At 58.6% G+C, this 16,500-nt stretch overlaps 3 protein-coding genes across 5 annotated transcripts in view; 1 reads left to right on the forward strand and 2 right to left on the reverse strand.

Annotated features, from left to right (window-relative positions):
- Positions 1 to 5,110, forward strand: part of LOC126932571 (ephexin-1) — a 334,934-nt gene extending 329,824 nt beyond the window's left edge. For both annotated transcript variants that reach the window (XM_050751567.1, XM_050751566.1), the window contains 4 exons: positions 418 to 573; positions 1,593 to 1,672; positions 2,616 to 2,720; positions 4,137 to 5,110. In XM_050751567.1, the coding sequence (XP_050607524.1) occupies positions 418 to 573; positions 1,593 to 1,672; positions 2,616 to 2,720; positions 4,137 to 4,327 (532 nt within the window). In that variant the 3' untranslated portion in view covers positions 4,328 to 5,110. The remainder of the gene's footprint in view (positions 1 to 417; positions 574 to 1,592; positions 1,673 to 2,615; positions 2,721 to 4,136) is intronic.
- DGKD (diacylglycerol kinase delta) overlaps positions 1 to 16,500 on the reverse strand; it is a 681,592-nt gene that overhangs the window by 603,667 nt on the left and 61,425 nt on the right. The gene's annotated exons all lie outside the window — the stretch shown is intronic.
- SNORC (secondary ossification center associated regulator of chondrocyte maturation) lies at positions 5,106 to 14,571 on the reverse strand. Of its 2 annotated transcripts, none has more exons than XM_050751572.1 (4): positions 14,316 to 14,571; positions 13,715 to 13,844; positions 7,682 to 7,864; positions 5,106 to 7,575 (listed from the first exon to the last, which is right to left on the reverse strand). In XM_050751572.1, exons 1-4 carry the CDS (start codon positions 14,328 to 14,330, stop codon positions 7,466 to 7,468), a joined length of 438 nt encoding a protein of 145 aa, XP_050607529.1. In that variant the 5' UTR covers positions 14,331 to 14,571; the 3' UTR covers positions 5,106 to 7,465. The 2 variants fall into 2 exon arrangements, with proteins under 2 accessions (XP_050607529.1, XP_050607530.1); XM_050751573.1 differs by lacking the exon at positions 14,316 to 14,571 and adding an exon at positions 13,974 to 14,026.

The following is a 16,500-nucleotide window of genomic DNA, read 5'->3' on the forward strand; positions in this document are numbered from 1 at the left end:
CGGAGGTTGGGGGTTCGGGACAGAGCTTGGACTTTTGGATCGGGTTTAAAAGTCTGTTCTGCTGAGGCCCAGCTTTGGGCCTTTAGCCAAGGTTATTTCACGTTCCTAAGCCTCAGTTTCCCCTCCTGTAAAGTGGGGGTTTTACTGCTAGGGCCGTGAAGGGCCCAGCCCAGCAGCAGGGTGGCCATGGTAGGGTCATCAGGGTTGGCAGGACCATGGTGCTGTCCACTGTCCGCACCTGGGACGGGTCGCCCTTTTGGGGTGCGGGAGACAGGCGTTCAGGTGGGAGCTTCGGAAGGAGGTGAAGATGAGCCAGTGCCGTGGAGCCAGGCTTGCTGGCCTGCCAAGTGGGGCTCTCCTGGGACCTCCATGGGCCTCCTTGGGGCTGACACACCTGCCCTTCTCCCTGATCTCCAGAGACAAGTACCAGGTATTCGACTCAGCTCCACGGGGACTGCTGCGTGTGGAGGAGCTGGAGGACCAGGGCCAGACGCTGGCCAATGTGTTCATCCTGCGGCTGCTGGAGAACGCAGATGACCGGGAGGCCACCTACATGCTAAAGGCATCCTCTCAGTGAGTGCCTCGCCGCCACATGCCCAGTGCCACCCGTGGCACCTTTCCGTGTGGCCTCAATCCCTACAGGCCTGTCCCCAGGTGGAACAAGGCACCACACGCTCTGCATGGGGCCAACCTGCCCATCCAGACCCTGCGCCAGTACTTTCTGTGGCGCCTCTGGGGGTGGCTGCAGGTTCCTGGATGCGTGTACCTGTGTGTGCACGTGTGTGTGTGCATGTGTGTACCTGTGTGTGCACGTGTGTGTATGTGTGTTCATTCCCGTGGGGCTTCAGACTCTGGGCAAGTCCCTCTTTTTGGATGAGCCCTTTTAGAGCCCTTGAGTCAGGCTAAGTAGGGAACCACCATCCTCCTCCTTCCTGCTGCCACTTGCTTGTGGCCTTGAGCTCATTTCACCTCTCTGAGCAGCTGGGACCCCTGCCCTGCAGCCCTAGGCCCCCCAAGAGGGACAAGCAAGCTAAATGTGGGGAGAGATGCTTTGCAGGCCCTGAGCCTGAAACTGTGGAGGTTGCAGTGAGCTGAGATTGCACTGCACTCGTGGAGTGGAACTCCCTTGTGGCCTGCGGAGCTGAGGCTCTGCCCTCCTCCCGCCATGGCCCCAAAGCTGCCCCTTACACACAACTCACCAGATATCCTCCCCTGCCCAGACCTGGGGCTGACCTGTCGGGATGAGAAACTGTGGCTTTGGTGGTGTGGCTGTGGCCACGGAATGCGCTCTTACGCGTTACTTGGTGGGACTTGTTACCTTGTGGCCTCACTCTTACTGCTTGACTTTTGAAAGCATCACACGGGAACATAATTGAGGGGCTCCCCCGTGCCCTTCCGTGGGTTCGTGTGTGTGTCAGACCCTGGACCAGCCCGTTTCTGTGGCTCCCCCAAGCTGTCCCTGGGGTGGGCTGGAGCGGTGCTCAGGATGGTGGACGCAGATCTGAGGGGCGGCTAGCTGGGAAGCCTCGTGCCACATCGTGGGGGGTCGCCGCTGAGCTGCAGCTGGGGCACTGTCTTCTTCCCTGCGCCAGGAGTGAGATGAAGCGTTGGATGACCTCGCTGGCCCCTAACAGGAGGACCAAGTTTGTTTCGTTCACATCCCGGCTATTGGGTAAGTCACCGGTGGGTAAGGGGGCGCCATTTGTGCTTGGGCTGGCCCTGCCTGATGCCGCAGGTGCACGGTGTGCCCTGCCTGGAGGGAGACCTCCCTGAGCTGGTGGTCTTAGAGGCCTGCACGGGCCTCCAGGGGCTGCTTCCTACTGGAAGCTTAGTACGGGCCAGCAACGCGGCATGGCCACGCTGTGTGAATGTTGGATGGGCCTTAGGTGACAGTACCACCAAGTCACCAGGAGGAATTTGGACCAAACTCCACTGCTGTTTTTAGGTTTGCCAGTTGTCCGAAAAGCTTATTAAATAGAAAAAAGCCAGGTGCAGTGGCTCATGCCTGTAATCCCAGAACTTTGGAGGCCGAGGTGGGTGGATCACCTGAGGTCAGGAGCTCGAGACAAGCCTGGCCAACACAGCGAAACCCTGTCTCTACTAAAAATACAAAAATTAGCCAGGTGTGGTGGTGCGTGCCGGTAGCCCTAACTACCTGGAAGCTGAGGCATGAGAATCGCTTGAACCTGGGATATGGAGGTTGCAGTGAGCTAAGATTGCACTGCACTCCAGCCTGGTGACAGAGGGAGATTCTGTCTCAAAAAGAAAAAAGCACAAGTCCAGCAGCCTTATGGAGAAGCTGCTAACCCTGATCACATGAACCCTGTCCTGACCACCCCAAACCACTCCCAGGGCCATATCCCAGGTACAAAAAGTTCCTTCTGAAGTGGAAACTAAGGCCCCTCACAGCCTTTATGCATGTATTTCTTCCCAGAACTCCTGGCTATGTTAATAACGTTTTCTTTGGAAACAAATCCTCCTCTTCCTCAGATGAGCCCTTCTCCAGTTGCTGTGGGAGTTTTCTTATTCTAGGCAGAGCTCAGCTGCGGGCTTGGTGGGAGCAGGCAGGTGGGTGGCGCAGTGGTGGGGACGTACCTGTGCCTCTTGTCCCTCAGACTGCCCCCAGGTCCAGTGCGTGCACCCATACGTGGCTCAGCAGCCAGACGAGCTGACGCTGGAGCTCGCCGACATCCTCAACATCCTGGACAAGACTGACGACGGTGAGGCCCAGGGACCTCCCCTCGGGGCCCCCAGGGGACGCCGCACGGAGCCTTGCCCGGCAAGAGATGACGGGGAGGTGGAGAAGCATCACCACTGGCTGAGCGGCGGGTGCCCTGCCATGTCTCTTGCTCCCTGAGACGTTCTGCTTGGACACCGTCCATCCTGGCTTCATTGGCCTTTCCTCAGCATAAAGGAGGAATTGTTTCCAGTGTCTCCCTGTCCTCCCCTAGAGCTGGGAGGCCCCACCTTTCCTCCTTCACAGTGGGCCCAGCCCAAGCGGGTGGCTTCGTGTCCCCTTCCCCTGGTCCTGGCCTCAGCGCCTCCATCACAGTGTGAGGGGACAACCAGGAACATCCTAACCCTGACCTCACCCAGACCCGACCCTGCCCTCACCCAGACCCGTACTTGCAGCTTCAGGTAAGCCTGTGACCACCAGGCTCGGTGCCCCATGTGGGCCAAGAAGCCGCCCCCAGCTCCTGGCCACCCCTGCTGGTGTCATCAGTACCAAGTGAAGTTCCTCCCAGCCCCTGTAGAATTGAACACGGACCCCCTTTCTCTTTTCAAATCACATCCCTGTCTCTACAGTAATTGCTCCTGATCCAAATCCCCAAAGTATACAACCGCATCTTCCCCGCCGCCTCCTCTCCTGCTGGGTCCTGGTGGAAGGCCTCAGGCTGGGACCTCCAGGGGAGGCCTTCTCCAAGGAGTCCCTCTTGTGAGCTGTTCCCAAAGGCCCAGGGGCTCTCCTGCCCTCTTCCCATGGAATATAACTAGCCTGCTCCCCTCCCAAATGAGACCTGCAGAGGGCATGCCCCAGGCTTCTTAGCTCCGATCAGCCACAAGGTCTGAGCAAAGACCTGGTGATCTCCAGGGGAGGGGAGAGGTGGAGAAACAGGGCAGGGAGAAGCCAGGTGACACTGAGACTACTGGTGTTGCCAGTTCACGATGGGCCCTCTCCACTGACCACACCGGCCCTGACGAGGCCAAGCCTGGGAGGATCTGCTCAGCAAGAGGCTAATGACACAGTCCAGACCGGCTAACCACGCACTCAGCTGCCACCCCCACCAGCCCCTTGAATGCCCCCAGCTCTTTGCAGTGGCCCTTGGGTCTCCTGGGCTCATGTAGGGCAGCACAGAATTGCCAAGGGTCCCAGAGCGGGTTCCAAAGTCAATGTGGAACTGCGTGGCACGGAGCAGGTCTTGTTCTGTGCAGATGCCCACGCACCTCCCAGCTTATGGGGGTGAATCCGGTCTGAGCATCTCGGCAGAGGTGTGCAGAGCTGCTGCGTTTTGGGAAAGGCCAGCTGGATCCCTAGTGTCCTGCACACAGATGGGGGCCCTGGCTGGGAGGGAGCCTCTGTGCAGCCTGCGCCCTGCAGGGGCACCTAACTTTCCCTCCCTCCCCTCCCTGCACAGGGTGGATCTTTGGCGAGCGTCTGCACGACCAGGAGAGAGGCTGGTTCCCCAGCTCCATGACTGAGGAGATCTTGAATCCCAAGATCCGGTCCCAGAACCTCAAGGAATGTTTCCGTGTCCACAAGATGGATGACCCTCAGCGCAGCCAGAACAAGGACCGCAGGAAGCTGGGCAGCCGGAATCGGCAATGACCCCCCCCCCCAGGGGGCTGGCGCGAGCAAGGCCTGCATGAGACCCTGACAGAAGGTGGGGGCTCTGGGAAGCACAGGCCAGCACCTCCCCAGGTGGCAGGATCTGGCTTGGGGTGCCCGGCCCTCATCCCTGCCCACACAGTGCGTGCTCACGTGTCTTGGCCCCTTGCTCGCAAACTGGATAAAGGGTGCCCAAGCCTCTCCTGATGCATTTGTAAACAAGAAGGTTTCAGCAGTATTACACCATCTCCCTCGTGCCTCCGAGGGGGTGGAAGGGGGTGGGCACGCTCCAGGGCCCCCCGTGCCCCTGGCCCCCGGGACTAGAAGAGGCTCCCAACCCAGAGTGTCCCCGTGGGAGACCGGCAGAAGGTGACAGTTGACATGATTTCCTGCACGCGTCCTCCTCTACCTTGGAAGCAGTTAGAATCCACCAGGCACAGATGGGGCCGCCCTTGCCTGACGGAGCTTGATGAGTAGCCCTTGGTCTCCAGTTCCCAGGACTGAGAGCCCAGCTGCCCCTGTTCACCCTTCCCCGGGCCTCTGCCAGCCTCTGGCTGCACGGTCAGGCCCTGCTCCACAGCAGGCCTGCCAGAGCTTGGCTGGGGACCCCTCCCACCTCTGGCTCCCTGATGGGCTGGAGGTAACTTGTGTCTTCTAGTCCCTTAAGGAGCCCAGGTGTTTTAAGGAATGAATTGGTCACTGCATCTTGTATCGATTATGGTTCTGAGAAAAGCAAATATCACTTTTGGCTGCATTAAAAGAAGCATCATATATAAAATAAAAGAGATGAAGGTCTACTCTTTATTGCCCTGGTACACAAAGGAAGGGGGTGTTTGGTTCCAGGCAGAGAGAGGGGCACCCCTTCAAGGCGGGTGGAGGAGGCACTCCCCAAAGGAAGGGCTCAAGGCGGTTTCCCGAGGAGAAAGGAGCAGCCGGGGCCTTGTCTCAGCATGGGAGCAGATTTGGGCCTCCACTTGTAGGACTCCAGAAACAGAAAGGGCTGTTTGACAGAGCCGTGGACGCCCCTCTGCTGCAGTGGAAGTGAGGACACAGCTTTGGAAGACCGCAGAGGCCCCGAAGTGTCCATGGTGGGGGGCCCTATGGGGATCTCACCACAGGCGTGGGGCTGGGACTTCCACACTGCCCAGACACAGGCCCTGGGCCCTTCACACCCTCAGCTACCCAGAGCTCCACTCCCGCCCCTCGCCCCAGCTCCACCTCAGCCTGCCAAGGGGTCCTGTGTGCCAAGGACCACACTCTCTGCCAGGACACAGTTTCCCTGCTCTCCAGAACAGGCCTCTGGTTCAGATCCAGTGGGACTTTGTAGCGTCTTCCCACAAGCCACAAAAGGGTGCTTGTTGGTCCTGGGACCTCAGACCCTCTGAGAATCACAGGGATGCCAGGCATGTGACACTGGTTCCACTGGAGAGGGAGGCCCCCCTGGTCCCAGTGAGGGGCTGTGATGCACCCGTTGGTAGGAGAGTGCTTGCAGAGTGAGGAAAGGGAAAGAGGGGGCCATCTCTTGTCCCTGGAGGGGAGGGTTGGGAAGGAGTTGGGTGGCCATTTATCCCCGTGCCTTTTGAGGCTGGAAAACAGCGTGTTGAGTTGGATCATCCGGTCTGATGAAGGCTTTGGTTACTCAAGGTTATGTGAGATGAAGTTAACCAATTAGGAAAATAGGTCAGTTTCATAGCACTCCTTTATAAGCAGAATCGTTTAACTTAGTGTGTTTTGGGGAGACTGGTCGAGTGGAAAGCTGTTAACAGACTTGGATGAGGCCTTGGACCCCATCCCCCAGTGTGTGAGAGGTGCGCGGGCACCACCTGGGCTCCCCGAGTGTCCAGGAGGAGAAAGTCATGGCAGGAAACTGCCATGGGGATCTCAGGGACACCAAAGAGGCCAAAACAGCTGCTAGAGAAAATGAGTTTTTGAAAAAGAGGAGCAGCTTGCCCTCCAGCAGCATTACCACTCAGGAATCTTCAGAAGCATTAAGCTGTCCCCAAGGGGTCTGCTGGCCTCCAAACTGTCCAGCCCTTCCCTCCAAAGTCTCTGGGGACGGGGGTAGGGCCCAAGTTCCCGCTTCCCTGCTACGCCGAGCAGGTTAAATGATCAAAGGATCGAAGTTTACATCTCTAAATGCTTCCGAGGTGGGGACCATGGACCAGGCTCCTCACCCTCACTCCGCCCCGACGCTCTGAGAGTGAAGTGGGGTAAGAAGAGCTGGGAAAGCCGTTTTCTCTCCCTGAACAGACGAACCGTAGGTGTGGGGGCTGCCGGTTCGGCCCAGCCAGGCCAGGGGGGGAGAGTAGGAAGCAGGGGCGGGCAGCGTCCAGCATCCACCCTCGACTCATCCTGCTCCTGAGGCTCCCTAGGCAGAGGGGTTACCTGGGGGCCTGGGGCTGCGGGTCTGAGCCCTCGGATGGGGCCCTGGCTGCGGGACTCAGAGTCACAAGACGTCCCCCAAAATAACGCGGCCTCTGGCTGGGAGCGCCGACGGCCCCCGCCCTCCCCAAGCCCGGCCTCAGGGAGCGGCAGGTCCCGGGGTCTCCGTCGGCCTCTCCTGCCCTCGCGCTTCCCTCCTCACAGAACGCTCTGAACTCCAGCGGAGCGGGATGGGGGGCAGGCCCCGGGGAGCGCGGTGAGCGCCTCGGCCCGGGCCCAGGCAGAGGAGGCGGCGCCGGGAGAACGGGCCACCCGTGGCCCCGGCAGTAACGGTGCCCCAGGCCGGGCTAAGACCGCTGGCCGCACACCGGCTCCGATGCCCTGGCGGCTCCGGCGCACGCGCACCGCGCACGCACATGCGGCGCGCTCCTGCGGCACTCCAGCCGTGGTGCACGCGGACGCCGGGTCGCGCGGCCCTGCGCGCGCTCACGTGCACGCCACACGCGCGCGGGCTGGGACACGCTGTGTGCTCACGCACGTCCCGGCGCCCCTGCGGGGAATTCGGGCGCGACTCCGGCCCCACGCGCGCGCACGGCACCCACCCTCGCCCCCGCGCCCACCCCCGTCCTGAGCCCGCGCCTGCGCGCGTTCACTCTCTGGCACACCTGCACGCGCGGACACGCACGCGCAGACATACGGGCGCGCGAGGAGTGCAGCCGAGTCGCGCCGCGGCCGGGCGCGGCCCCTTTATTCGCTTCAGGAGGCGGAAAACTTTCTCAGCGCGACGACCACGAGCGCCAGCACCACGCAGGTGGCCAGCAGGGCGGCGATCACGATGGCCGCGATGGCGCCGGGCCCCAGCGACCCTGCGGAGGACGGAGGACCACGTCACCTGCCAGCCCCGGCCCGGCCGGCCCTCCTCCCCGCGCCTCCCGCCCCTCCTCATTTCTCCCTCCCCCGCCCCGCTCGTACCGCCGCCCTGGTCCAGCCGCTCCTGCGCGGTGCTGTCCTCGGGTCCTGGCGCGACGGTGGGAGCTGGGGGACCGGTGTCTACGGGCTCCCGGCCGGGGCTGGTGCTCTCCACGGGGCCTTCTCCCGACGGCAGCTCGGCCGGCTCGTTCCACAGCGTGGGCACGGGCTCCTGTGGAACATCATCTGCAAAGCCAACGGGAGGCGCTGGGGCCCCAGGTGACAGGGCCGACAGGGACGTCACCCCCTACCTCTAGGTTAAGCAAGTTGCAAGTTGCAGGTAGCGCTGTATGAGGGGTCTGGGCTCAGCGCTGCACTAGCCCTGACATTTCCGAGGCTGGGAAGCTGAAGCCAGTGCATTGCTGCCTCCTGTAGGGCAAGGCCGGTGGGTGGGCAGGAGTGTCTGGTCAGTGTAAGGGAGGTGCCCCCGGAAAGCCCTTCTCTGCTCATAGGGTTGGGAGTTGGCAAGATTTGGGGTACCCAGGGACCAGAGAGCAGGAAGGAGACATTCTCAGTCCCGCAGAAAGCACAGGCTGAGACGCCTACATGATAACCCCGCCCTGTACCCTCACCAGTCAGCCCACCTCAGTTGTCCTCTCCCGCCCATCATCCCAACGCTGGGCCATCCATCCCCCGCAACCGGATGGGAGGCCCCAGAAACGCTGGAAAGCTCAAGATGGGGATGGTAGGTCGGCTCTTGGCCTCTCCAGCCCAGCCAGACCATCAGACATCACAGTGTTGGCAGAGCAGGGCCTGCCCATGTCCGATTCTCTCTCTCTCTCTCTCTCTTTTTTCTTTGAAACAGTCTTGCTGTGTCGCCCAGGCTGGAGTGAAGTGGTAGGTTCTCGGCTCACTGCAGCCTCTGCCGCCCAGGTTCAAGCGATTCTCCTGCCTCAGCCTGCAGAGTATCTGGGACTACAGGCACCTGCCACTATGCCCAGCTAATTTTTGTATTTTTAGTTGAGACAGGGTTTTGCCATGTTGGCCAGGCTGATTTCCAACTCCTGACCTCAGGTGATCCGCCTTCTTCAGCCTCCCAAAGTGCTGTGATTACAGGTGTGAGCCACTGCAGCCAGCCCCATGCCCTAATCTCAACTGGGATAGAGACTGATCCAGGGACACTCGACCCTCAAACAGGTCCCTTGGATGAGCTTGGGGATGTCCTGACACCTCATCTCTTTGACTCCAGCTACTCTGTGGTGTGGGAACTGCTTTTATCCCATTTCAGAGACAAGAAAGCCAAAGCCTGGGGATAAGGTGCCACGATGGTGAGCACAGGTGGGCTGAAGCCCTTGGACGGTTGTGGGAGTGGTTGTGCTGCCCAGAAACGGTGTAGGGAGGTTGCCATTCTGTGAACAGACCCTGCTGGCCAGCCTGTGACCCTAGGGCACCTTTTGTCCCTGCGGGTTCCATCCCTGAGCGCTGGGGCAAGACTGAAGCCAGACACTTGCCCTCCTGTTAGGCTCACCAGCACCCAGAGAGGGGGATGCTCGAGAGGACACAGAGGTCCTTCCTGGGTTTTCCGGCCAGTTGTGTCCATCTAGGGCAAACCACGCAGAAACATCGGCCAATCCAGACTCAGGGTCAGTCTTAAAGTAAATGGGCCTTCCCAAATGTCAAAGTCAGGAAAAATGAAGAAAGACTGAAAGGTTCCAGATCAGAGACTAAGGAGACAACTCAATGTTACTGGACGGGGAGGGACAGGCCTGTGATTGGAGACGCTGGGGTCCATTGGTGAAGTTTGAACAGGGTGTGGCTTAGGACTGCCTCAGTGCTTATTTCCTGATTTTGATAGCTGACTCTGGTGTGTACGAGAATGTCCTTGTTCTTAGGAAGAATTTAGGGGCAAAGGAACATGACTTCTGCAACTTACTCTCTTTTTTTTTTTTTTTTTTTTTGAGACGGAGTCTTGCTCTGTCACCCAGGCTGGAGTGCAATGGCCAGATCTCAGCTCACTGCAAGCTCCGCCTCCCGGGTTCACGCCATTCTCCTGCCTCAGCCTCCCGAGTAGCTGGGACTACAGGCGCCTGCCACCTCGCCCGGCTAGTTTTTTGTATTTTTTAGTAGAGACGGGGTTTCACCGTGTTAGCCAGGATGGTCTCGATCTCCTGACCTCGTGATCCGCCCGTCTCGGCCTCCCAAAGTGCTGGGATTACAGGCTTGAGCCACCGCTCCCGGCCTCAATTTACTCTCAAATGATTCAGCATTCAGATAGAAAGAGGAGTCAGCAATGTAGCAAAATGTTGGCAGTTGGTGAGACTAGGTGGATGGACTCCTGGAGTTCATTGGATTGTAAAGTTCACATCTTTCCACAATAAAATGTTAGCAGGTCCCTGGCTTCCGGGCCTCTCTCAAGCCTGGAGAGGTCAGTTGCAAGGCTCAGCTCCGAGACTCAGCTTGCTGACCTTTCAACTGACCTGCCACGTTCCCCAGGGCTGGCCCAAGGGAGAACCCCTTTCCAGAAAAGAGCTCTGGCAGGAGGCCCCAGGGGTGGAAGGCCCACTGGCCCCCAAGTCGGGGAGGCTTCCCTCCCGAGGGGCCCAAGGCTGGACTGCAGCACTGATGTCTGAGAGGAGGGAAGTGGCCCAGCCAGGCCTCCCGTGTCGCAGCCAGAGAGGCAGGGGTCTGCAGCCATGCAGCCCCCATGGAAAGTCTCAGGCCCCTGGCATGCTGCCTCAGGCTTCTGGGGGCTGGGCAGGTAAAAGGCCTGAGTGTGCCCACCGCCTGGCAGGCGCCAGTGTCTAGGCTCGCTGACTGCCTGAACATGTCCAAAGAAATGGCACAAATGACACACCCAAGACAGACTGGCAGGCAGGCACCTCCCTGCATCTGGAGGCCGCGACAGGGCTGCTGGGTACCAGGCCCAGCTGACCCGGGTGGCATCTGTGGGAATCAGCCAAGGAGTGGCAGACCTCCAGCCCCTGCGAAGGCAGGGCTCAGTCCCCGGGCCAGCGCAGCAGGGGTGAGCTGCCACCCATGAGGGTATCCTCTGAGCAGGGCAGTGGGGAGCCCCACTCAGGCCCTGTCCCTGTCTGTCCCCCATGACCCAGCCTGTCTCTGCTGCCCCCACCACCAGACATACCTGCCCTGGCCTCCTCCCACTGTACACAGCCCCCTCCTGCCCAGCCAGGCCATGAAGCTTCCTAATCAGGAGGGCTGGGGCCTATCCTTGCTCCATCAGGCTCTCACCCTGGACTTCATGCCCCAATCCACCTTCCTGACTTTTGAGATGGGGGTTCAGACTATGCTGTCAAGCATCTTGCACAAGGAGGTAACTGTGTGAACACCAGCATCTTCAGCTGCTGCCTCTGGCCTGGGGCACAGCTCTGGACGCAAGCCCAGTTGCTATGGGTCTGCAGCCGCTGGCCACCACAGGAATCCCTCACAGGCTGGCCCAGGACCCATCTGTACCCAAGCAGCCAGGGCCCCAGGGGCCACCAGCTCTCTGCCAACCTAGTCTGGTGCCCAAGTGGCAGACACATGGGCTCGAAATGACAGCCTGCACTCAGTCACTGACCCACCAGGAAAAGGGGTGCCGCAGCCATGGAGGAGCCCAGGCACTTCTTATCCTCATCTGTGTTTCTAGAATTTGCTCCAGTAAGAAGGGAAAGCAAAGCTGAAAGGCAGTTCCCATCTTCCCCCAAATCCATCCTCTGGGAAGCTGGGAGCAGGGCAGTTTCCCAGCAGGAGTCCTGTCCGGGGAAGGCGGAGATGGGGCAGGAGCGAAGGTGTGGAGGACGGAACTCATGGCATGCCAGGCAGGCAGTGAATAGGCCAGGGTGACAGAAAGTGAGGGTGGCAAAGAGGTGGGGGCACCGAGGACCCCAAGAAAGTTCTATCTGCCTTGGCGGTACCGAGGCCCAGAATCCATTGACCAGAATTAGCCATGTGATGTGACTACGCGCTCTGACCCAGGAAAGCGGGGGCTGGTGGCACTGCCACAGGCCTGGGCACCACGGGCTCTCTCCCAGCCCCACTGGCCCCAGCCGCCCTGCCTTTTGGTAAATAAGTTTGTTTGACCACAGGGCCCTGAGGCCAGGCGCCTGTGCTCACAGACACCCTTTGTGTGGGCCGTGAAGGGCCTTTTCATCCCTGCCCTGGCCTCCTGCCCACTCAGCCCAGCCCGCTACCACCTCAGTGGCTGAGGCCACAGGCTCCCAACAGGGAGGGCCTGAGCCTCAGATGGGGCCTGGGCCTCGGCCCGCAAGGCCACTCCTTCCCTTCCTGTCTGCTACAGGACCCCAGCCCACAGAGCAGAGGGCCGTGTACACACCTGCCCAGAGCTCCCAGCCCAGGGGTGGGGTGCTAAGAGCCTCCCAAACGCTCTTCCCCCCAGAATGGCAAGAACAACAGCCAGAACCCCAGAGACTCAGGGGCTGGGATGGCATGGTCTGGCCCCTGTGGGGAGCCGCCTGCTCTTGGTAGAACACATGGAGGGAAGTGGGGCAGTGAGGCCAGGTGAGGTCCTGGCTGTCCCCAAGGCATCCTATGGTGGCAGAGGAAGCCCATCCGCCCACACTGATTAGGGACAGTCTGGCCCAGGCACTCTGGCCGGCAGCCTGGGCCGGGAGGGTCAGCCACACAGGAGCAGGAACCTGGGCAGGAGCCACAGGCAGCCCGGGAGCCAGGGCCTCCCCTTCCGCCCACGTGGACCACCAGGCTGGAGAAGCAGCTTCATCCCGGTGAGGGGGCTGCAAAGATCACAGCCCCAGGATCCAAGCCATAGAAGATTTCACCTTCCCCTTTAGGTCCCTTCCCCCAACTCCTGAAGACACCGCATGGCTCGCTTAGGCTGGCGCCTCTTCCGCCACGAGGGAGGCTGGCGCCCTCCCGGACGGAGAGTTCTGCTGAAACCACCCGGCGCCAGGGAGGGGCTCAGACCACGGAATCCGCATTCCCCTGATGCTCACTGAGCCCTAACTGGATGTGGGGCCTGTCCCAAAAGCTCCGCACATCTGAACTCACGAGGCCTTACAGCCCCCTGCAAATGAGGCAAAGTGTGGCGGTGTCACCATCCTACAGATGAGAAGGCACAGAGAGGTTTAAGGAACCGCCCGGCCAAGACTGAGCACACCCTGGCCTCGAGCTTCTTCCTGGGAATCCAGGGAGAAGCCAATAATCCCCGGGGCTCCTCGCTGTCACCCAGACCTCCCAGGGTGTGGCCAAGGGGGCCTCCCCAGGCCTGTCGTCCCCCAGAAGCTCTCCCCAGGCCATGCTCTCATGCTTACAGTCCACCTTTCTCACAGATCCACGGGCACGCTCCAGAAGGCCCAGGGTGCAGGGTCCCTGAAACCCGCTACTGTGACACAGAAGCCGGCTGCCCTTTGGTCCAACTCCTGGCTAACAGGAGCAAAGACCACCTGTAACCCGTCAGTGTCCTTTGTCTCTCAGGCTCTGAAGCCAGCCTGGGCCAGTCTTCCCCTCCCCACAGGGCCCTTGGGAGCCTGCCGGAGGCCTCCCTTTCGTGGGACCCCAGACTTGGCCACTTCGATCTCAGTCCAGAGGTCCACACCGTTTTGCAGAGGGATCTTGGGCCTTGTATTCTCTCTCCCTCTCTCTGGAGCCTTTCCCAAGATGGGGACAGTACCTGGGTCCTCATTCTCTAAGGACATCGCAGAAACCAGCAGGGAAGCTTTTGAAAGTGATCAGCAAGGCTCTGCACTCCTCTGGCCCCTCAGCCACTTGTCATGTGCCTGGTACCCCTGGCTGCCTCCCCGACCTGGGAGACTTCAGATTTTAAAGTGCTAGAGCAATTCCCATGTCCCCCCAACAGCAGAACATCCCTGGGCCTGCCCCGCAAGTCGTCCTCCTTCTTCAGAGGCCATTATCCCTGCTGCTAACCATTTCCTGAGACAGGCATCCCACACAGCTGCTGCCAGCCGGCCTCACAAGAGCTCTTCACAGAATCGCCCCAAACAGTCGTCCCATCTCCTGTGAGGGGCTTCCTCCCCAGTGAACGCTGAAGAATCTGGCCCCAAGGTAGTTATCGGCCCTGGGAGGCTAGTGGTGGCAGAGACAAGGGCCTTCACCCCTTACCTGTGAGCACCGCAGGGACCAGAACCCCGGAGACCAGCAGCAGCGCCATGCGCAGGGCCAGACAGGATGCCATCCTGGCCGGGAGTGAGCGCAGCGGCGAGCGGGACGCAGGGAGGACTGCGCTGGTTAACTTCAGGGCAGTGAGAAAGAGGCATCAAAGGGCTGGGAAGGGTTTTCATCAATGCAAACTCTGTCCTCCTGGGACACCGTGCCCGCCCCCCCCACCCCCACACACACAGCAAGAGCTTACAGAACAGACCTGCTTTCCTGAACCTGGGAGCAGCCCTACTCTTGGAGAGGGAAAGAGGAAATTGCCTGTTTTCTCTCTCTCTCTCTCTCTCTCTCTCTCTCTCTCTCTCTCCATCCCCCAGCACACATGCGCCTCCCACACTTACTCGTGGACCACTGAAAGTGAAAGGTTTTCAGGCTTTCTTGTGCAAAAGAATCACCCGGGGAACTTGAAACATGCAACTGCCTCTGGCCACAGTGTTTCAGTGGGGCTTGGGTAGACCAGGGAATCTGCATGTTAGTGCCTGTGGCCTGGGCTTGGGGAAATTTGGCCTGAAGCAGGCAGCACTGAGTGCAGGATGGACTCGTTCACCTCTGGGTTCTCCATGCCTGGCCCAGAGTAGGTGCTCAGTGCTTGTTGAAGAAGGACTTTTAAAGCAGTTTTGATCCAAACCCTCAGGCAGCTCTAGTCTTTCCTAAAACACTCCTGTCTCCTCTTTTGCTCTCTGCTCCCCTAGACCCCTGTGCACTTACGACATCCATTTCCAGGCTGGGCCTGGCTCAGAACTCAGCCCCACTGCCCACTGCTCCTCAACAGCTCCACGGGGTATCTGACGAGCGGCTACAACTTACAGTGTCCAAAGCAAACCTTGACTCCACTGCCCCTTCCCTCACTCAGTCAATGGAATCCCAGTCTCCCTGCTCCCAGATGTTCTAGCCACACAATGAAGTCATCAGAGGTCTCTCTTTCTCTCACTTCCCACGTCCCAGCCCTCAGAGTTCTGCCAGCTCCCCCTACTTCACACCTTGATGGTTTCCCACTGCGCTAAGGTCTTGCCTCAGCCCTGCTCAGCTCCCCACCCACGAGTTCTATGTTTCAGTCCACTGGCCGTGACTAGGCTCCCCCAACAAACCCCCCGATCCTGCCTCAGGGCCTTTGCACGTTCCCCTCTCCCTCTCCCAGAAGGCAGTCCCTGTGGTCATTATGTGGCCACCCCTTCCATTCCAGCCTCAGCTTGCTAAGTCAACCCCTTGATCCCACCATCACTTCACTTTTAATTTCTTTTTAGCGTGCATATTTATATGAAATTACATTTTACTTTTTTATTAATTTTTTGAGGAGCAACACATATTCTGTGAAGCACACAAATTTTTTTTTTTTTTTTTGAGACAGAGTTTCGCTCTTGTTGCCCAGGCTGGAGAGCAATGGCACGATCTCGGCTCACGGCAACCTCTGCCTCCCGGGTTCAAGCAATTCTCCTGCCTCAGCCTCCCGAGTAGCTGAGATTACAGGCGCCCACCACCACGCCCGGCTAATTTTGTATTTTTAGTAGAGATGGTGCTTCTCCATGTTGGTCAGGCTGGTCTCAAACTCCCATCCTCAGGTGACCCACCCGCCTCAGCCTCCCAAAGTGCTGGGATTACAGGCATGTGCTACCGCGCCCAGCCTGAACAAATCTTATGTTTACCGATTGATGAGGTTTAGTACCACCCAAATCAATAGAGGCCCTTCCCAGCACAGCAGCAGGGCTCCCTGTGCCCACCCCAGTCATACCCGCAATGTTCTCTTCCGTCTTCTACCTCCACAGCTTCATTCGTCTACTCTTGGAACTTCAAAAAATGGACTCATACGAACTCTTGTGTCCGGCTATGTTAATTCAACATTGTCTATGAGCTTCATCCACGTTGTTGCGTGTAGCAGTAGCTCATTCATCTTTCCTGCTGAATAGTATTCAACTATATGAATATGCCAGTTTACCCATTCTCTTACCCACTTCATGCATTTATTTCTCCATCTCCATCTGAGTTGTTTCTAGGTTTGGGCTTTTATGAATGCAGCTCTAATGAATATTCTTGTGCATGTCTTTTTGTTGATGGAGGTGCTAATTTCCCTCAGTTGTATAACTAAAGATGGAATAGCTAGGTCAAGGGTAAGTACATGCTTAGATGCTCTAGATACTGCTAAGCAGTTCTCCAAAGTGTGTGCTCCAGTCTCTGCTCTCACCAGCAGGAGAGTTCCAGTTGCCCCACATCCTCATCATTACTAGGCATTGCCAGTCTTTTTATCTATAGTCATTCTGATAGGTATGTAGTGGTATCTTATTGTGGTTTTAATTTGCACTTCCGTGACTAATAAAGTTGAACACCTTTCTGTGTTTATTGGCCCCAGGAATATTCACTTATGTGAAGGGGCTGCTCCACTTTTTTGCCTATGTATTTCTTAGGGTGGTCTACATCTTAAAATTTAGTTTGAGAGTTTTTGGTATATTCCAGGTAAAAATCCTTTGTCAGGTGTATGTAATGGTGCCTCCAGATGAAGGGTTGCTTTTTCGTCTGTCTTCACCCTGTGATTGTTCAAGGAGAGTGGGGGCTTTTTGTGTTTACCAGTGCAGTCCCAGAATCTAGCACCATGCCGAGCCTCACAGCAGAAACTTCATATGTGAATCCCATCAGCAGGAACTTCTGGGATAGATTTAACATTAAATATTTTCTCGGCCGGGCGCGGTGGCTCACGCCTGTAATCCCAGCGCTTTGGGAGGCCGAGGCGGGCGGATCAC

The sequence above is a fragment of the Macaca thibetana genome, chromosome 12 (assembly GCF_024542745.1).
Source record: "Macaca thibetana thibetana isolate TM-01 chromosome 12, ASM2454274v1, whole genome shotgun sequence".
In the NCBI taxonomy this organism is placed as follows: Eukaryota; Metazoa; Chordata; class Mammalia; order Primates; family Cercopithecidae; genus Macaca; species Macaca thibetana.

What these genes read in the sequence shown, in the direction of transcription:
- SNORC (XM_050751572.1), bottom strand. An exon ending in GGTCCCTGCGGTGCTCACAG is followed by an intron (nt 7,865 to 13,714) that starts GTAAGGGGTGAA and finishes TTGGCTTTGCAG; the next exon opens with ATGATGTTCCACAGGAGCCC. An exon ending in GCGGCTGGACCAGGGCGGCG is followed by an intron (nt 7,576 to 7,681) that starts GTACGAGCGGGG and finishes CGTCCTCCGCAG; the next exon opens with GGTCGCTGGGGCCCGGCGCC.